The 15853-nt window shown below is 51.3% G+C and overlaps 2 protein-coding genes across 5 annotated transcripts; both read right to left on the bottom strand.

The window, feature by feature from the left end:
• Positions 1-560: 560 nt before the first annotated feature.
• On the bottom strand, positions 561-8048 carry NAA10 (N-alpha-acetyltransferase 10, NatA catalytic subunit). 2 transcript variants are annotated; one of them, XM_036740469.1, is made up of 8 exons: positions 7888-8047; positions 7060-7158; positions 6313-6371; positions 4581-4626; positions 4319-4434; positions 3951-3995; positions 1980-2064; positions 561-917 (listed from the first exon to the last, which is right to left on the bottom strand). In XM_036740469.1, the coding sequence occupies exons 1-8, from the start codon at positions 7906-7908 to the stop codon at positions 681-683; spliced, it is 708 nt and encodes a 235-aa protein (XP_036596364.1). In that variant the 5' UTR covers positions 7909-8047; the 3' UTR covers positions 561-680. The 2 variants fall into 2 exon arrangements, with proteins under 2 accessions (XP_036596364.1, XP_036596365.1); XM_036740470.1 differs by lacking the exon at positions 3951-3995 and having other exon boundaries at positions 7888-8048.
• A 338-nt stretch (positions 8049-8386) lies between these two features.
• On the bottom strand, positions 8387-14823 carry LOC118833062 (renin binding protein). Of its 3 annotated transcripts, none has more exons than XM_036740446.1 (11): positions 14684-14823; positions 14344-14447; positions 13882-13957; positions 13330-13405; positions 12931-13103; positions 12419-12643; positions 12152-12233; positions 11525-11700; positions 10982-11113; positions 8687-8774; positions 8387-8586 (listed from the first exon to the last, which is right to left on the bottom strand). In XM_036740446.1, the coding sequence occupies exons 2-11, from the start codon at positions 14442-14444 to the stop codon at positions 8516-8518; spliced, it is 1200 nt and encodes a 399-aa protein (XP_036596341.1). In that variant the 5' UTR covers positions 14445-14447; positions 14684-14823; the 3' UTR covers positions 8387-8515. The 3 variants fall into 3 exon arrangements, with proteins under 3 accessions (XP_036596341.1, XP_036596340.1, XP_036596342.1); XM_036740445.1 differs by having other exon boundaries at positions 14709-14823; XM_036740447.1 differs by having other exon boundaries at positions 12419-12550; positions 14709-14823.
• Positions 14824-15853: the final 1030 nt, after the last annotated feature.

Raw genomic sequence — 15853 nt, 5'->3', positions numbered from 1 at the left:
CCTACAACCCAGGAAGAGCAGAACTATCCCCTCCCTCATTTACATCCCAGGCTTCTTAAATGCAGAATAGAACTGAATTTGTGGGCCGCCAGATCACAGCTGGACTCACTGAGCTGATAGTTCAAAGCCCTCCTCTGTCTTGTATTCTTAAGTTGTTTCTTGTAAACAGAAGCACAGGACTTCCAAATGCAACCCCACCCCCCACCCAGAATTCCCTGATAAAGGCAAAGAAGCACCCCCTTGAATAAATGCACAGCCCCCAGGGCCCCAAATGACACACACACCACACACACTCTCTCCCCCCTCTCCCAGAATCCCCTTATAAAGGCAGAGCACTTGCTAGCAGAAATGCACAGCCCTCAGGGCCCCAAATGACATAGATACAGACATAGACACAGACACACTCATTCTCCCTCTCTCCCAGAATCCCCTAATAAAGGCAGAGAAGCACCCGCTCACAGAAATCCACAGCCTCCAAGGCTCCAAATGACACAGACTCTCATTCTCTCTCTCCCCTTGTCCAGAATCCCCTAATAAAGGCAGAGAATGATAGGCCTGCAGAATTTCACAGCCACCCAGGGGCCCGAATGGTTTAATTGGAAGAACTGATAGGGGATAAGGGGAGGAGAGACACAGAGATGGGGGTGGCTTATGAGCGGCGGCATCCCAGCCCAGGGACTCTAGGAGGCTGAGTCAGAGGCCTCGGAGCTGTCCTTGATGTCGGTGCTCTCTGTGGTCTCGCTGACCTCACTCAGATCTTTGCTGTCACCGCCGCTGCTGTCCTCGGCTGTGGGGCCTAGGCCCTTCTCCTCACGGCAGCAGTCCCCCACATGGTTGGCTTTGGGGTCCATCTTGTTCTCCAGGGAGGCCAGCACCAGATGTTTGCCTTTCTCCTTCACCTCCAGCTGCTTCCTCAGCTACCATGAGGGTGAAAGGACGAGCGAGTAGACGGACAGGTGGAGGAACAGATGGACAGTGAGAGGACAGAGGAGGGGGGAAAGGGGGAAACAGAGAGAATCAGGAGGAAACAGAGAGACCATCCTGTGTCTCTAGGAAGAGGCAATGTGGCATAGTGGAAAGAGCACCGGACCAGGAGGGAGTCGGGAGACCTGGGTTCTAGTCCTGGCTCTGCCGCTGTGACCTTAGGCACGTCCTTTCACCTCTCTGGGTCTCAGTTTCCTCATCTGTAAAATGGGGACAATAATGCCTGCCCTGCCTGCCTCCCTCACAGACCTGTCCCAAGGATTAAATGAAGATAAAGGAGGTAAAAGCAACTTGTGAACTTTGACCGACTAGGCAGCTAAGTGAAGGCCCAGGTCCAGCCCCAACCCCTTCAGGAACGGCCCTGCTTGCCAGTCTGCTGGAGCCGGGCATATATATGTGCTCTACCCTCAGACTCTAGCCAAAGCATCCTCTAGGGCAGGGCTTCCAACTCTTTTGTATTTTCTTTTAAATAATTGAAGGAAATGCTACATTTCTATTAGAAGTAAGTGAAAATAAAGATGTCATTTTCCCCCCTCCCTGTCCAAATTTGCCATCCATGGACCCCAGGTAAAGAACTCCTGCTTAAGGGGACTGCTCCTGCCGTAGGCATCCACCATGGGGCTCCACCTGTCTTCCTCCATTCCCTCCCCCTTCAGGGAATTCCCTTACTTTGTCAGAGAGCCAAGTTGTACACATTTCTCTTGTCACAGAGGGTAAGAACTGGCAGAGACCTCAGTTTATCTAGCCCCAAACCAACCATTTCACACAAGGGGCCCACAGGGGCAAGGTTCCTTGCCAAGATCACACAGCTAGTAAGTAACAGAGCCGGGTCTAGGACCCAGGTCTCCCAAATCTGAAATTCGGCAATGCTTCCACTCTATCCCACTGTGTGGACCTCAGGGAGTCTTTAAACCTGGGGTCTCCTCCCCCTAACCCCCACCTCAGGTTGCAGCAAAGCCCTAACACTGCCCTCTACCAAGCTCAGGGTGGCTTACCTCTTCTGCCATCTGAGTCAGATCCCGCTTCATAGCATAGGCGTCCTCCCCGTCTGCATAGTATTTGGGTTCCACCTCACTAATCCTTGAAAAGAGAATAGGAAAGGGGGAAAAGGGAGCCTGGTGGGACTAATTCTCCTTCCTGGTCTTCCTCCCCTCTCTTGCCTTGTGAGAACAGAGCCCCACAACCTGGTTTTGGATCTAGGAGCTAGCACCCAAAGGTAGGGGCCACGTATATTTTGCAATTGCCAAGGAGAGAAAATCAAAAGTTGGGGGGTCGGGGGCACAGTGCAGAGAAGACTCCAAGTTCCCACAAGGCATTAGTTCTCAACTTCAGAGGAAGGTGAATTAAGGTCATGGGTGCTGAAGGGTCTCCAAGGAAGAGCTTAGAGAGCTAAGCACAGCTCACATTTCTTGAACCAGCAACAGAAAACCCCTCAGGCAGCTCGGTGGTGCCACCATACACTGAGCACCGAGTCTGGACTCAGGAAGCCCCAAGTTCAATTTCCACCTTGGACACTTACTAGCTGCAGGAGCCAGGGCAAGTCACTTAACCTCTGCCTCAGTTTCCTCATCTGTAAACTGTGCCTACCCCCACAGCTATTTTATAGATGAAGAGTGTACTAAGCACCGTGCCTAGTAAATAGTATGTATTATAAAAATGCTTCTTCTCTTCCCCTCCCCACCCCACTTAGCTCAGCACAGGTTCCCTAGTTCTGACCTATGATCTGATCATCACATTTGGTCTCAGGGGTGGAACTTTAAGAAGAACGATGTAGTCAGGATGGATCTCCATTAGGATGACAAGGGGGCTGCTGACTTTGGATTTAGCAGCTGGCCCCTAAATTTAGCTAGAGAAAAGAAGCCTGGGGGGACGGAGGGAGGATGAGAAATGGTAGCCGTATCTAAGTGCCTGAAGGGCAGTCATGTAGACTGGCTTCTTCTCAAAGGGCAGATCTGAGAGCACCAGGGAAGCCAGGAAAGGAAGATCAATTCCAGCTCAAGCATAAGAACTCCCTGGTAATCAGAGCCGTCCAGGAAGCAGTGGCTGGAGTACCATACTCCTAGGACTCTAGGCTTTCTGTTTCCTGTCAAGCTCTGCCATAAGACCCTCCCGCCAAGTTTCCTCCACCTGGTTCTGCCTTTCTAGTTCAGCATGGCCACTACCCACAGGCATCAGTCTATTTGGAGCAGTTTAGAGGTGACCCCTCTGGCCCAGCAAGCATCACTAGATAACTCTTGCAGGGAGTCACAAAGAAAACATGAGGAGTACAAAGCAGCTGTCACCCTGCCCTAGGAAAGTGCCCCATAACACATTTCCACATACCGAAGACCCCACACATACCAAAACTGGATTGTCATTCACCATCCACATCACTCACATCTCTATGGCACTTGAAAGGCTCCAAACTCTCTTCACAGCAGCCTGGTGAGGCAGGCAGCCCCACTTTACAGAAGAGGAAACTGAGGCTCGGACACTCGTCCCAGGGTACAAAGGAAGCAAGCATATGAGGCAGGCTTTTTAAGTTAGTTCTCCTGACTCCAAAAACCAACGGTCTTTTTGTTTCATCATGCTGAACATCAGCATGAGAGGTGACCTCAGAATTCACTGAGTCCAACTATCTCATGATACAGATGAGGACAGTGAAGCCTGGAGGCGAGAAAGGATTTGTCCAAAGGTCACTGAACTAGGAAATGGCCCAGCTGGGGTGAGAACCCCGGTTTCCATGCTCTTTCTGTATGATCCCATCTCCAATCTCTTTGTGGGAATGGGGGTATGTCTGCCATGGCCAGTAACATCTGTGCTGTAGCCAAACTGGCTCCAAGGCAGTTTGGTTTTTTTTCCTCCAGCCATATGGAAAGTCAAAGGATTAGTAGTCTTTTCCTGGTCTCTCCCTCACTTACGCCCCACCTTGCCAAGGGCTGGCCCAGGCCTTCCCTTCTCCCTCAGGAGGGCCTGGGGTGACTTACTGAAAGTTAAGTGTGTTGGAATACAGATGCAGAGCTGCCCGGTTACTGTAAGACAATAAAGGGCCAGTGAATATTTACAAGGGAAGAAAGTCAACACTGTGCCCCCAACCACACATCCACCTCTCCGTTCCTCATCCCAAACCAAGACTTTTTCCTCCCACTTTAAAACCTACCCTCCCCATCCTCTATGCAGACCAATTTGCCACAGTACTGACATATTCCTGCCTTCCAGGATGACACTCAGGGCTCACTGCTTACACTGGGCCCTGTTCATGGGACCCTTTATCTTCCTCCTCTGACTTAACATCCCCCCTTAAATCAGAGACTATTTTCTCTTCTTCACTCCACCCTCTGCTCCGGGCTCTCACCTCTTTCTGACATGCAGGGAGACATATTTTGCATTGAAGTTTTCGATCATGGCCCTTGAGGCCTGGTCCATAAGCTTCTGTGCTAGGCCTAGCCGGCGGTGGGAACGTTTTACGGCCTAGGAGTTCGAAAGAGAGTAGTCACAATTGAGTTGTTGTGAGAGGAAGAGAACAGGACCTACCAGCTAAGTCCATACACCCTTTGCCCCCGAGGTAGGAATTCTAGTCCTAGACCCGAGGTACCAAAAGAAAGGGGTCTACATACCAAGGATGTGATATGTCCATGGGGGACATCATCTGGATCTTCCTCCCTAGGGCCAGAAAGAAATGGAAGATGAGACACAGTGAGAAACTTGTCTGTGAGTACAGAAATACATGGCTGGCTCTAAAGGGCACAGATGTGTGATGTGGAGTGAAGCCACGCTCTCCAAGGTTACCAATCATCTCTTCACTACACAATCTGATAGCCTTTTCAAAGTCCCTACTCTTGCCCTCTTTGCTCCATTAGACGCTGGTGACCTCTCACCTTCTCTTAGGCACTTTCTCCTTTCTAGGTTTTCGTGACACTGTCCTGTCCTGGTTCTCCTCCATTTTGTTTCTGAGCTCCTTCTCAGTCTCCTTGCCCGGCTCCTCACACACTGCCAGCTTGTGGCTATTCTACAAGGTTCTATCCTAGGTCTGTGCCTCTTCTCCCTCTACCCTTCCAGGGGTCCAGGATCTTGTTTAATATTCTCATAAGTGAATTTCAATATGCTTGGTTTCTTTTGAAACCCTGAAAAACCGGATTCTGAGAAGGAATCCCTGGGCTTCAGCAGTGTGCCCAAGGAGTCGTGGGCTTTTCCTGACCCCCAACTACTGGGATGCCCATTCTCACCCCTATGAAGGGTTTTTCCACTTGGATGTACTTTAACACATTCCTTTTCACTATACACATGCATCCATGTACTTGCTTCCATCTCATTAAAATGTAAGCTCCATGGGAGCAGAAATCATTTCATTTATATTCGTATTCTAGCTCCAAGCTAGACAAAACATTCTGTGCCAGACAGGCACCATACTAAGTGAACCAGCCAGTCCCTACCCTCAGGGACCTTACAGGCTAATGGGAGAAAATATCACATAGAGAGGAATACCTTTAACACAATGCTTGGCATGCAATAAAGCTTGATAAATACTCATTATTTTCCCCATGGGGCCTATGAAACACACACGTTTATGTATGTGTGTATATATACACACGTGTGCATATATTTATGCACATGTACACACACACATTTTTAGCAGGGTCCTCTGCATATTCATTCCTGCTCTGATACTTTCTCTTTAGAATGCTCTCTCCTCTAAGACATATATCCATATTTTGCCAGACCTCAAGTCCCAAAACTCTGGGGACACCTGCTGTTTTGATCTGAAGTCTGGCACTCATTGGTTTGCTGACTTTTTTATATGTTTCACACCTGTCTGCCAAAGTAAACTGGCAGTTCCCCAAGGGGGAAGGGAGGGGAAGGGGAATAAGCATTTCTAGATTGCCTACTAAGTGCCAGGCACTATGCTGAGTGCTTTTTACAAATATGATCTGGATCCTGGATCTTTTCTCTTTCCCCCATGGCACTACCATAAAGCCCTTCCTAACACACAGTGGGTGCTCATTAATGTGCGCTGAATGCTTAACTAGCAGAGGAGACTCTGGAGAAAGACATCAGAGAGGAAAGCAAAAAGGAAGACCTAGTGCAGAGCATAAGGTTCAGCCAAACAAGAGGGGGAAAATTAAGAGGGAAATGCCCCTGGGAACCTCCCATAGCAGCAGGAGTTCACAACTGTGTGGGGCTGACAGGTATACAGAACAATCAGGAACCTTTGGTTCTTGACTTAAAGAACCATGGGGATGAGGGGTATGAATATAAGGGTTAGTACCAGGGAGCAGTAGTGGTGGGAGCTGGGCCTGAGACTTTGACCATAGAGGGAAAGGGGGAAAAGGAATGAAGAGGACAACTCACATCTTGGCCAGGACATAGCCCACGATCTTGCCATTCTCATCTTCAGCAATGTAAGAAAGCTACAGGAGAATGGGGAGGTAGAGAAAAGAAGAGAATGTAAAAAGAATAAATCTCACCCCAAACCCCACATTCCTGTCCATATGGAGAATTACAGAATGTCAGACCTGGAAGGCTCATCTAGTCCAGGGGTGGGGAACCTTGGCTGAGGCCTTTTGTCTGAGTCCAAGTTTTACGGAACAAATCCTTTTATTAAGGGGATCTGTTCTGTCAAGTTTGGATTCAGTTCTCCACACCTGCTCCATTGAATTCTTATTTTACAGATAAAAAAACTGTCCAAAATGAGCAGCCCAGGTGATGGAATCCTAACAGAACTGCCCTCAGCCCCAACATTCTAACTTCCTTAGAGATCCCACCAAACAGCTGGCATGTCCTGATTTGACTTTAACTAAATCACAGGACCCCCTACTCTAAACCACTGCTCCCAGACTTAAATATAGCCACTGCCTCTAGCTAGCCAAAAAACGGTTGCAGGTTTGTTATGTGTTGTGGTAGAACCTTCTCACAGGGACTTACAGATTGACCTGAGGTGAGGTAGTGCTTTATAAACCAGGTCTCCTATTCAGGGTTCTTTCTGCCACCCCCAAAATACATGATTGATCTCTCTCTTTCCCACTGGTTCCCAATCCTCACTCCCAATCCTAAACACTACAGTCCCACCTCCTCCCCCCACTCCCTCCAAACACACACCTGAGGCCAAGATAGTCCATGATAGAAATAGTATTTCATCTGATAGTTTTCTGGAAGGCACAGCAGGTTACAATGCTGCATATTCATCAGGTCTTCTGGCTGGGGGGTGGGGTGGAAAAAGAGACCAAGTGTCAATTCTTGGACTGTGGTCCATGGGGAGCTCACCAAAAATACTTTACTGTTATTCAGTCATTTTTCAGTTGAGTCCCACTCTCCAAGACCCCAATGGGGGTTTTCTTGGCAGAGATATTGGAATGGTTTGCCATTTCCTTCTCCAGCTCATTTCACAGATGAGGAAACTGAGGCCAACAGGGTTAGGTGACTTGCCCAGGGTCACACAGTAAGTGTCTGAGGTGAGACTGGAATTCAGGAGGATGAGTCTTCCAGACTCCAGGCCTGGCCCTGCATCCACTTCGTCACCCAGCAGCCCCAAAAACATACTTAGGGGAGACCAAGGTCCCACCAGCCCCAGAATGGGGACGGAGATTGTGCGATGGGGTAGGGAGTGGGGTGTTATGGGTGCAGAAATATCGATGATTTATGGGAATAGGGACAAGAGACGAAACATGAAATGCCTCTTTTCCCTCCAAAAAGTAGGAGTCTTAAGCCCCAGGTCACTCCCTCCAGTGTCCGCCACCGACCCACACCCACGCGAAAGCTCGGCCCTTCCAGAGCAGGCTCCTCCCAACCATGGCTCCACCCCAACGAAGTCCCGCCTCAGGTCACTTGCTGACGCATGCGCACATTCACAAGCTGCCAGCCACTACACACCCATGCGGCCTGGCCCCTTTTCCTCCTGGCTCCTCCTGACTTCCGCCCCTTCCTTACCCGTGCGTTGCGAATGTTCATGGTGCCAACACCGAAGCGGACCTAGTTTGGTTGAGATTTGGTGAGGAGAAGCAACAACCGCGCGCCGAGCCGGAGCCGCCGAATCCGCCGCTGCCGGAGCCGCCGCCACCGCGACGCCGCTACTAGGCAGTTGCGGAAAGGACGGGCCTCAGCCAGTCAGTCGCAGTCTCCGGCAGCATCGCCCAATCGCCTGCCGCGTGGGGGATTCCCGCCCCGCTGCGGAAGTGTCCTCCAATTAGCAACCCGGCCGCTGGACGCTTCACCCTCCCCTAGAACACGATTTCCCCACCCCGCCACCCCCATCCCCTCACGCCATTGGGCTGCTCCGGGGCAGGGGCGGGTACCGAGGCCGAGTGGTTCGACGCCGCCACCGCCCCCACCCCACAGGGCGAGCTCCGCGCGGCCCTGCAGGCCCCGCCCCGCAGGCCCCTCCCCCCTGCCCACAGACTCGCGGAGTCGCGGTGAGATGCTAGTCAGACTTTATTGAGGAGTTTTAGGAAGGGGACTGAGAGGAGGAGCCGAGGCCCCCTGGGTTCCCCCGGGCAGAGTTCTCTGGGTGCGGCTGCTGGCCGGGGCTCTGCTCTCCGCGGTGCTCGGGCGCTGGACTTTAGGAGGTCAGGAGGAGGGCCTTGAGTAGCTCCTCGCACATGTAGAGGCACCTGGGCACGTGAAAGCAACCTGCGGGGAGAGCCCAGGGCCGGGAGATGGTGGGGGCGACCCAGCCCCTGGCACCTCGGCCCCCGCCCCTGGCACCCCGACCCCACTCCTCTCCACTCACCTTTAAAGGGCCCCCCCTTCAAGCTGAGAGCCACTTTGCCCTCACGGTTCAGATAGCCGTACCATTCTCCATGCTCCGTGTCTGGGAACTGAGGGTGGGAGACAGGAGAAGGAAGGGGAGAATATTGGAGTTAGGTGCCTGGCCCAAGGGTGGGTGGGAGGGAAGAAGCTGGTCATCCCACCCCCCCCCACCCCCCAGCCCTAGGACCTATCAACTGAATACAGTGTGGTAGAGTGAAAAGGGAGGGAGAGGCAGGACATCTGGGGGATCCAGTTTCTTCTGTCACTTCCCTAGCATTAAAGCTGAGGTATGATGGGAAGAGAAAAAGGGAATAAATCCCACCGTCACCTAGTTTCCTGCTCTCTAGGCTTCAGTTTCCTCATGAAAACTTCAAGGTTCAGAAGAATCAGAGATTTTTAGAGTTGGAAAATGACCAACCCACTCATTTTCCCAATGAGAGCCCAACTTAGGCTGGTGGTAAGTCACCCAGATAAAAGGGGGCAGAGTCCGATTCAAACCCGGACTCTGAATCTCGTGTTCTTTTCACTGTACCACATTTCTGTACCCAGAAGAGAGATGTTCAAGCATTCATTTTAGATTTTGAGTTCCAGATTTTTTCCCCATCCCTCCCCTCCCCTGTTCTGAAAATGGTAAGGCAGTTTGTAGTTTATGCATATTGAAGTAGTGCTATGAAATGCATAAACAGGACCACTGAACTGTACATAAGGATCCCTTCCAGCTCCATCCTAACTTAGAAAGCCACATACATTTCCCAATTGCTTTTTGATCTGCTTCTGGGGCTGCTCGCCCATATTTGACGCTTCTGTTCTGGAGCACTAGGGCTGTGGTGGACAGGGAAGGAAGGCATCCTTGCTGAGCTAGGACCTGAGCTCAATCTTGAGGGTTAGAATTAGTGGAGCGGTAGGAAGGCCTTGAAGGTTGAGGATGAGAACGGTATGTGCTGGAGGAGGTAGGCTTAAGCTGGGACTTGGACTTTTGTTTCAAGGAAACCTCCCTGTTCTATTTTATCCTGTTCTGGTTGGTTTCTACTCCCACATGTTCCTTCTCCATGAAACTTTCCCTCACTACTCCACCTCCCTCTGTTCTCTTCTTTATCTCTTTTTCTACTGTCTGGCCCCAGTCCTCCAACTGTGAAATGGGAATCACAATATTTACTCATAGTAGTTGTGAGGATTTAGGAAGTAATAATATATATTAAAGTGCTTTGCCAGTCTTCTAGTACCTTACATTTAAGAGGGGTATCTCAAAATCTGGCCATTTTCTCAGACTCTCTTCTAGCTCTGACATCATAGGATTCTACCTATCAAGTAATCTGTGGGTAAGCCCTATCTCTTGCTTCCTTATGGTATTGAGGGCAAGGCTGGCCTTCCCAGAGGAGCTGGTTTATTGAGCTTTAAGAAACTCACAAAATGATGGCATGACCTAGGGCAACTCTTTTAGAGTTTTCAGAAGAGGGGAGGGGAGGGATGGGGAAAAAATCTGGAACTCAAAATCTAAAATGAATTCTTGATTAGGAAATATGCAGTTGAACAAGGCAATGACTTTGAGGGGATTTCAAGCAGCATGTTCCGTTTTGGGGCAACTCTGTTACAAGTTTTCTCATATCAAACTGACATTTGCCTTGTTCTTGCCCCTTGAGCTCACTAGGCTGAGTTCGGTCCTGGTTCAAACACTTGGAAGGCAGCTATAGCCTCTCCCCACCCCACCCCTTCCCAGCCTGCAAATCTTCTCTAAGCTAAACACACCCAATTCCTTCAGTCCATCCTCTTAGAGGTTGGTTTCTAGTCCCCTCCCCATCCTGGTTAGTCTTCTTTAGACACCCCAACTGGTCAGGGGCCTCCTTAAAATGAACTCACAAAATACTGGACTAACATCTCCCTACAACTGTTTTTTTAGGCAATTGGGGTTAAGTGACTTGCCCAGGGTAACAGAGCTAGTAAGTGTCAAAGGTCAAATTGGAACCCAGGGCCGCTGCTCTATCCACTTTGCCACCTGCAGCTGATGGTATCCGTACCAGGCCAACCTTTGATACCTCCTGCCTTTACTGTTTAGAGGTATTTGGCCTTTCTCTCTTGGATGATTCATCATCTTTTCCTACGTGGTTAAGCTTTGTTGCCCAAGCAAGACTGGGAGTCACCGGTACGCAGATAGGCCCCTCAGTCTTACCCCAACTCGGTCTCTCCCTCCCTCCTTGGTCCTTTCCCACCTAGCGAAGCCTTAAGCAGAGCATGCAGAGCTTCACATGCTTGGCTGGAGGTTGAAAAGTTTTCTCACCCGCTCAAAGGTGTAGTCAGCGACTTGGCAGAAAAGGTTGAGCAAGTTGGGGTCCCTGGTCTCACTGTAACCCATGAGGAAGGCGATCATGGCTTCACTGTGGGGCCACCAGAGTTTCATGTCCCATTCCAGCTGGGGTGGGGAGAAGGACAATCTTCAACCACTCATCTCAAAGCCTATCCCCCCCTCCCAACTTGGTCTCCGTTTTCTCTACATTTACTTCTTTAGGATGGCTTGCCTGAGCCCCACTGAGCCCTGCCCCTTTTCCAATTATTACAGTATGTTCCTTATCTCTCCAAATCCCAGTTAAACACTTGTGCCCAGTCCAGAGTTCCACCCAACTGCCCCCATTGTCCTGTCTCTCCAAGGGTGGGAACCATGTCATCCCCATCAGATTTAGAGTGGAAAGGCTTCCTCCCCTTCCTTCATCATCTCTTGCCAGGCCCTAGGGCTAACCACTCCCCATTCCTTGGCCGTGGCCATGCCAGCTACAGAATTCTAACCTCTTTCATGAATTCAGGGAGGTCTGCTGGGGCTCCTTACCTGAGTGGGGCAGAATTTATCTGCATCCTGGAAGTAAAAGATCCCCCCATTTTCTCTGTCCCAACCAGAATGAAAAGGCTGCACCATGAATTTCTGAATGACATGGGTCTTGAGTTCAGGATTTCGATGGCGGATAGCATACCGCAGCAGGAACCAGCCAGCCTCCAGGGCATGACCTGGGGTGGAGATGCCATGCAAGTGAGATCTCCATATCTCCCTCTCAGGTACTGTACCCAACTCTCAGGTAGACATTCAAAGAGCCCACACATTTGGACTCTACTTCTCTACACTCTTCTGCAAATTATGCCATCTTCTTCTGCCACAGAAAGCTCATTCATAGCTCTGGGTTTTCTCAAACTGTTGTCCAGTGTGGGAGGCCCTCCTTCCTTCCCCAGCCACCTTAGGACTCTCCACCCTCTGTGCCCCTCACTGGCCACACAGCCCCAGAAAGCTCCGTAAAAGTACTGGGGCTGGACCTTGGCCCTTTGCCTCCCTCACGTACCACCCAGCACTGGGAACGTCGATCTAGACTGCCTGGCTCTCTTCTCTGTACATAAATCAAATCCCTTCTTTTCTTCTCCAACTCTAGACCACACTCCTCCCTTTCTAGACCCAAGGTCCATTCACCTGGATTCTGTTGTCTTCCCAGGCAACCAGGAATCTCTGTGCCATCCTTAGATACATTCTCCAACACAAGCTGTCCATCTCTCTGTCAGGTTGTGGGGTGGAGGGAAGCTTAGATGAAGTCCTCCATTTTTATCTCCCGAGGGGCTTCCTCCCCCAACCCACCTCAAAGAGAAGAGAATCTTAGCCCTACCCAACCCCACACCCTCCTAAGCCAATTGGAATATGCTGGCCACACTTCCCTCACCCTCAGCTCCCAGGGCACCCAACCTGGACATGCTTCAAGATCTGCTGAATACACCATTCGCCCAACTCTGCATATTTTCGAATCATCTGGTCATCATCCTCCCCGAGCTGATCCACCAAGTTTAGCATCATCATGGGTACAGCCATAGAGTCAACCTGGGGGGCTCCTGAGAGCTGAGGCTGGCCCAGGCCAGTGGGATCCACTCGAACCCAGTATATAATCTGATCCATCATCTCTATGGCTTCCCTCTTGGGAAGGAGGAGGAAATGGGGTCAGGTCAAGTCCCTGGGTCAGCCAAAGGGTTCTGCCAATTCCTCAGCCTCTTCTTCTGTAATCCACCTGGCCCAGGCCCCTGTTCCTGAATCTGGGCAGTGTTATGTCTGTCCGTCTGTCCATCCCTCCCTCCCTCCCTCCTTCCCTTCCTGTCTCCCAGTTTCACTGATTGGGTGTTTCCTACACTCAACTTAGCTGTGTGAACTTGGAGAAGTTATTTACATCCCTGGGGAGATGATGTTGCCACCTCCAGCCCACATACCTGGTATCGGGGGTCGCCAGTGGCCTTCCACAGTTCATCCATGGCCATGGTGTAGAAGCATTCACTGAAGATTGTGCGCTGAATCTTGGCAGGGCGGCCATCACGAGTCAGCACAAAGGCACACTTTTTTGCTGGGGGGGCTACCCTGGCATGGCGGATAAGGAACTCCCCTCCTGGAAGCAGTCCCAGGTGAGGGAACTAATCCTTTACCCCCAACTCTGACATCCCAAACCCCTCTCCAGGGAGAAAGGGGGACAGAGATTGAAAAAGCCTTTCCTATAGGGACCATTCCAGAGGACAAGGCCTCTCTCATCCTAGGCTGGGCCATACTGTGCACAAGGGAGGGGAGAAGGGGAATCTGGGGTGGGGTGGGGGATGGGGGAGATAATATTAAAGTACCTGCTTTGGCGGCACCCAGGATCTCAGGCCAGTGGAAACGTTGCAACTTTCGGTAGAGACGGCAGTACATCCATACCTGGAGTGAGAGAAAGTCAGTATGGGGGGTGTGTGTGTGTGTGTGTGTGTGTGTGTGTGTGTGTGTGTGTGTGTGAAGGGGGAATCAAGTCTCTTCCTGTCCTTTCAACCACATGGACTACGGGTGGGGAACCTGCGGCCTCAAGGCCACATTCGGCCTTCTAGGTCCTTGGCTTTGGCCTTTTAACTGAGTCCAAGTCTGACAGAACAAATCCTTTTATTTTAAGAGGATTTGTTCTGTGAAGTTTGGATTCAGTCAAAGGGCCACACTTGAGGATCTAGAGGGTTGCCTGTGGCCTCAGGTTCCACACCCCTGGACCAGTATCTCCCTTAATCTGGTGGTGGGAGAGGCTGTATCACCCTAGACACTTTCTGGCCTCTAGATGTTGTGTGTGCTATGGTCAGGCCTGTCTTGGGACCTACTGCCACAGTGCAGCCAGAGTATGTGGGTGTCCTCTGAGGTGAGGGGTACCTTACCTGCCTCCCCTGAAGCCACACATATTTGAGGTCATCATAGACTTGGCCCTCCTTCGTGAGGCAGGTGAAGAAGCCCCTGGAAGAAAGGAGAGGGGATTAGTAAGGGGAGGAGGTTGCTTCTACTTCTATATATCTTCTGCTAGCAACAAACCCCACCATGAGGGTGGGGGTGGGGGCAGTGAAGAACTTTCTTTGGTGGATTGTGGGTATGTCTGGGCATTCAGAGTTCAAGAAGAGGTGAGGAGACAGGAGCCTTAGGAAGGGGGTGGGAGCCATGGCCTAGAAGGGGGAAAGCAGAGCAGGATTGGGGGGGTGGTTAGAAGCTGATGCCTGGTTGGGGGAAGGGCAAGGCTGGGGGCCAGCCATGTTGGAGCTCTGCCGTTGGTAGGAGCAATGAATTGGCAAGAAGAGTTAAGGTTTGGAATGAGGAACAAAGGACAGGTGTCCAGAGGTGATCATTACCCGTGCTCTGAATCATGGGAGTACTTGATCCAGAATGTTACCACTCTGTCCAGCTCCTGCTCCACTCGCTCCTTCCAGGTGGCCAGTGTGGCCCTCTCCATCGCCTAGGGAATCAAAGGAACAGACCCTGAATTGTGACACAGACATTGGACTAGAGCACCCTCCCCTCCCCCCTCATACCCTCCCCCCGCCTCCCCATCCCCCACCCCCACACACCCCCCACACACCCCCTACACATTTATATATACATGTATGTATATATATATATACACATATATATGTATATATATATATATATATATGTACACACACACACACACACACACACACACACACACACCTCAGACCCCCAGAGGGAGCCCTACCCCAGGCCAAGTGAAGGGCTGAGGAGGAGGCAGATGGGAAGAACCCAGGCCCCTCACAGCCCTCCCTCCCTCCTGCAGCACTCAGAGCCCAGAGTCTAGAGGCTGAGCCTGAGCTGGAGGCAGAGAGACTGGGACTGGAGGCTGATCCTGTGACTGCTCAGCTGACTAAAGCCAGTTCCTGAAGCCGGAAGGGGAAAAGACCAGGACCTAGGCTGGGGGCCCTGAACTTATAACCTTGAAGGGCTGGGGAGGGGCTAAAGTTGAGGCTCCCTCCCTTTCTCTCCCTATCCCTACTCCCTCCCTCCTTCCCTCCCTCCCCTCTCTCCAGCTCCCCCGCAACCAGCTCTTTAACCCTCTCCTTCCCAAGCAGAGTTTAGAAGGAGGAGGAGGGAAAGAACATAGTGACTCTACCCCCTGAGGTGTGGAGAGGAAGGAAAGAGAGCCCTCTTAGCAGAGTGGAAAAGAGAGCCAGAGGATCTGGGTTCAAATTTTAGCACACTGCCTGAGTGACCTTGGCCAAGTCACTTCATCCCTCTGGGCCTCAGTTCCCCCAATTGTAAAAATGAAGGGACTGAAAGATCCCTTCTAACTCTGGGCTGTCAATGAGGGAACTGGATGAAAAAAGTTAATTCCTTACAAATTCCAACGGAATGGTCGCAAGATTCCAAGCGGGAAGAGGACCCTCTCTCCCTCCCGACGTAGAGGATGGGGGAGGGGCGGGGCGGAGATGGCGGGGCTGGGAGTAGGTACAGATGGCTTCACTCTCCAAGTCCAATCAGTGCCTCAAACTATTTATCCTCCTAGCCCTAGCCCCCTCACACCCCAGCTCCTGTCCACCAACACCCCCACTTCGCCTCACCCCACATCGCATTCCCCACCCCGCCCCCTCCCCATCGCCCTCCCCCTCCCTATCGCCCTCCCCATCCCCATCCCCATTGCAGCTCCCTACTCACCATCATAGCCTCGATGGGGAAGAATGAAGCCTGCAGGAAGTCGCTGCTTACCGGACGGAAGCTAGGTGGCGCAATAGAGCGCCGGCCTTGGAGTCAGGAAGACCTGAGTTCAAATTTGCCTTAGACACTTACTAGCTGTGTGACCCTGGGCAACTCACTTAACCCCGATTGCCCCCCCCCAAAAAAAGGAGG

The sequence above is a fragment of the Trichosurus vulpecula genome, assembly GCF_011100635.1.
Source record: "Trichosurus vulpecula isolate mTriVul1 chromosome X unlocalized genomic scaffold, mTriVul1.pri SUPER_X_unloc_1, whole genome shotgun sequence".
NCBI lineage: Eukaryota > Metazoa > Chordata > Mammalia > Diprotodontia > Phalangeridae > Trichosurus > Trichosurus vulpecula.
The sequence above is the reverse complement of the archived record's forward strand: the minus strand, read 5'-3'. Positions and strand labels throughout refer to the sequence as shown.

Bases quoted from the DNA above. Each gene is read 5' to 3' on its own strand.
- NAA10 (XM_036740469.1), bottom strand. From the start codon at position 7,908: ATGAACATTCGCAACGCACGG. The intron at 6,372-7,059 runs GTGTGTGTTTGG...ATTCTCCTGTAG, and splicing joins ATGGACTATCTTGGCCTCAG to CTTTCTTACATTGCTGAAGA. The intron at 3,996-4,318 runs GTGAGAGCCCGG...ATTGTCTTACAG, and splicing joins TCCCTGCATGTCAGAAAGAG to TAACCGGGCAGCTCTGCATC.
- LOC118833062 (XM_036740446.1), bottom strand. From the start codon at position 14,444: ATGGAGAGGGCCACACTGGCCACCTGGAAGGAGCGAGTGGAGCAGGAG. The intron at 13,958-14,343 runs GTAATGATCACC...CCTTTCTTCCAG, and splicing joins TCCCATGATTCAGAGCACGG to GGGCTTCTTCACCTGCCTCA. The intron at 13,406-13,881 runs GTAAGGTACCCC...CTCTCACTCCAG, and splicing joins TGTGGCTTCAGGGGAGGCAG to GTATGGATGTACTGCCGTCT.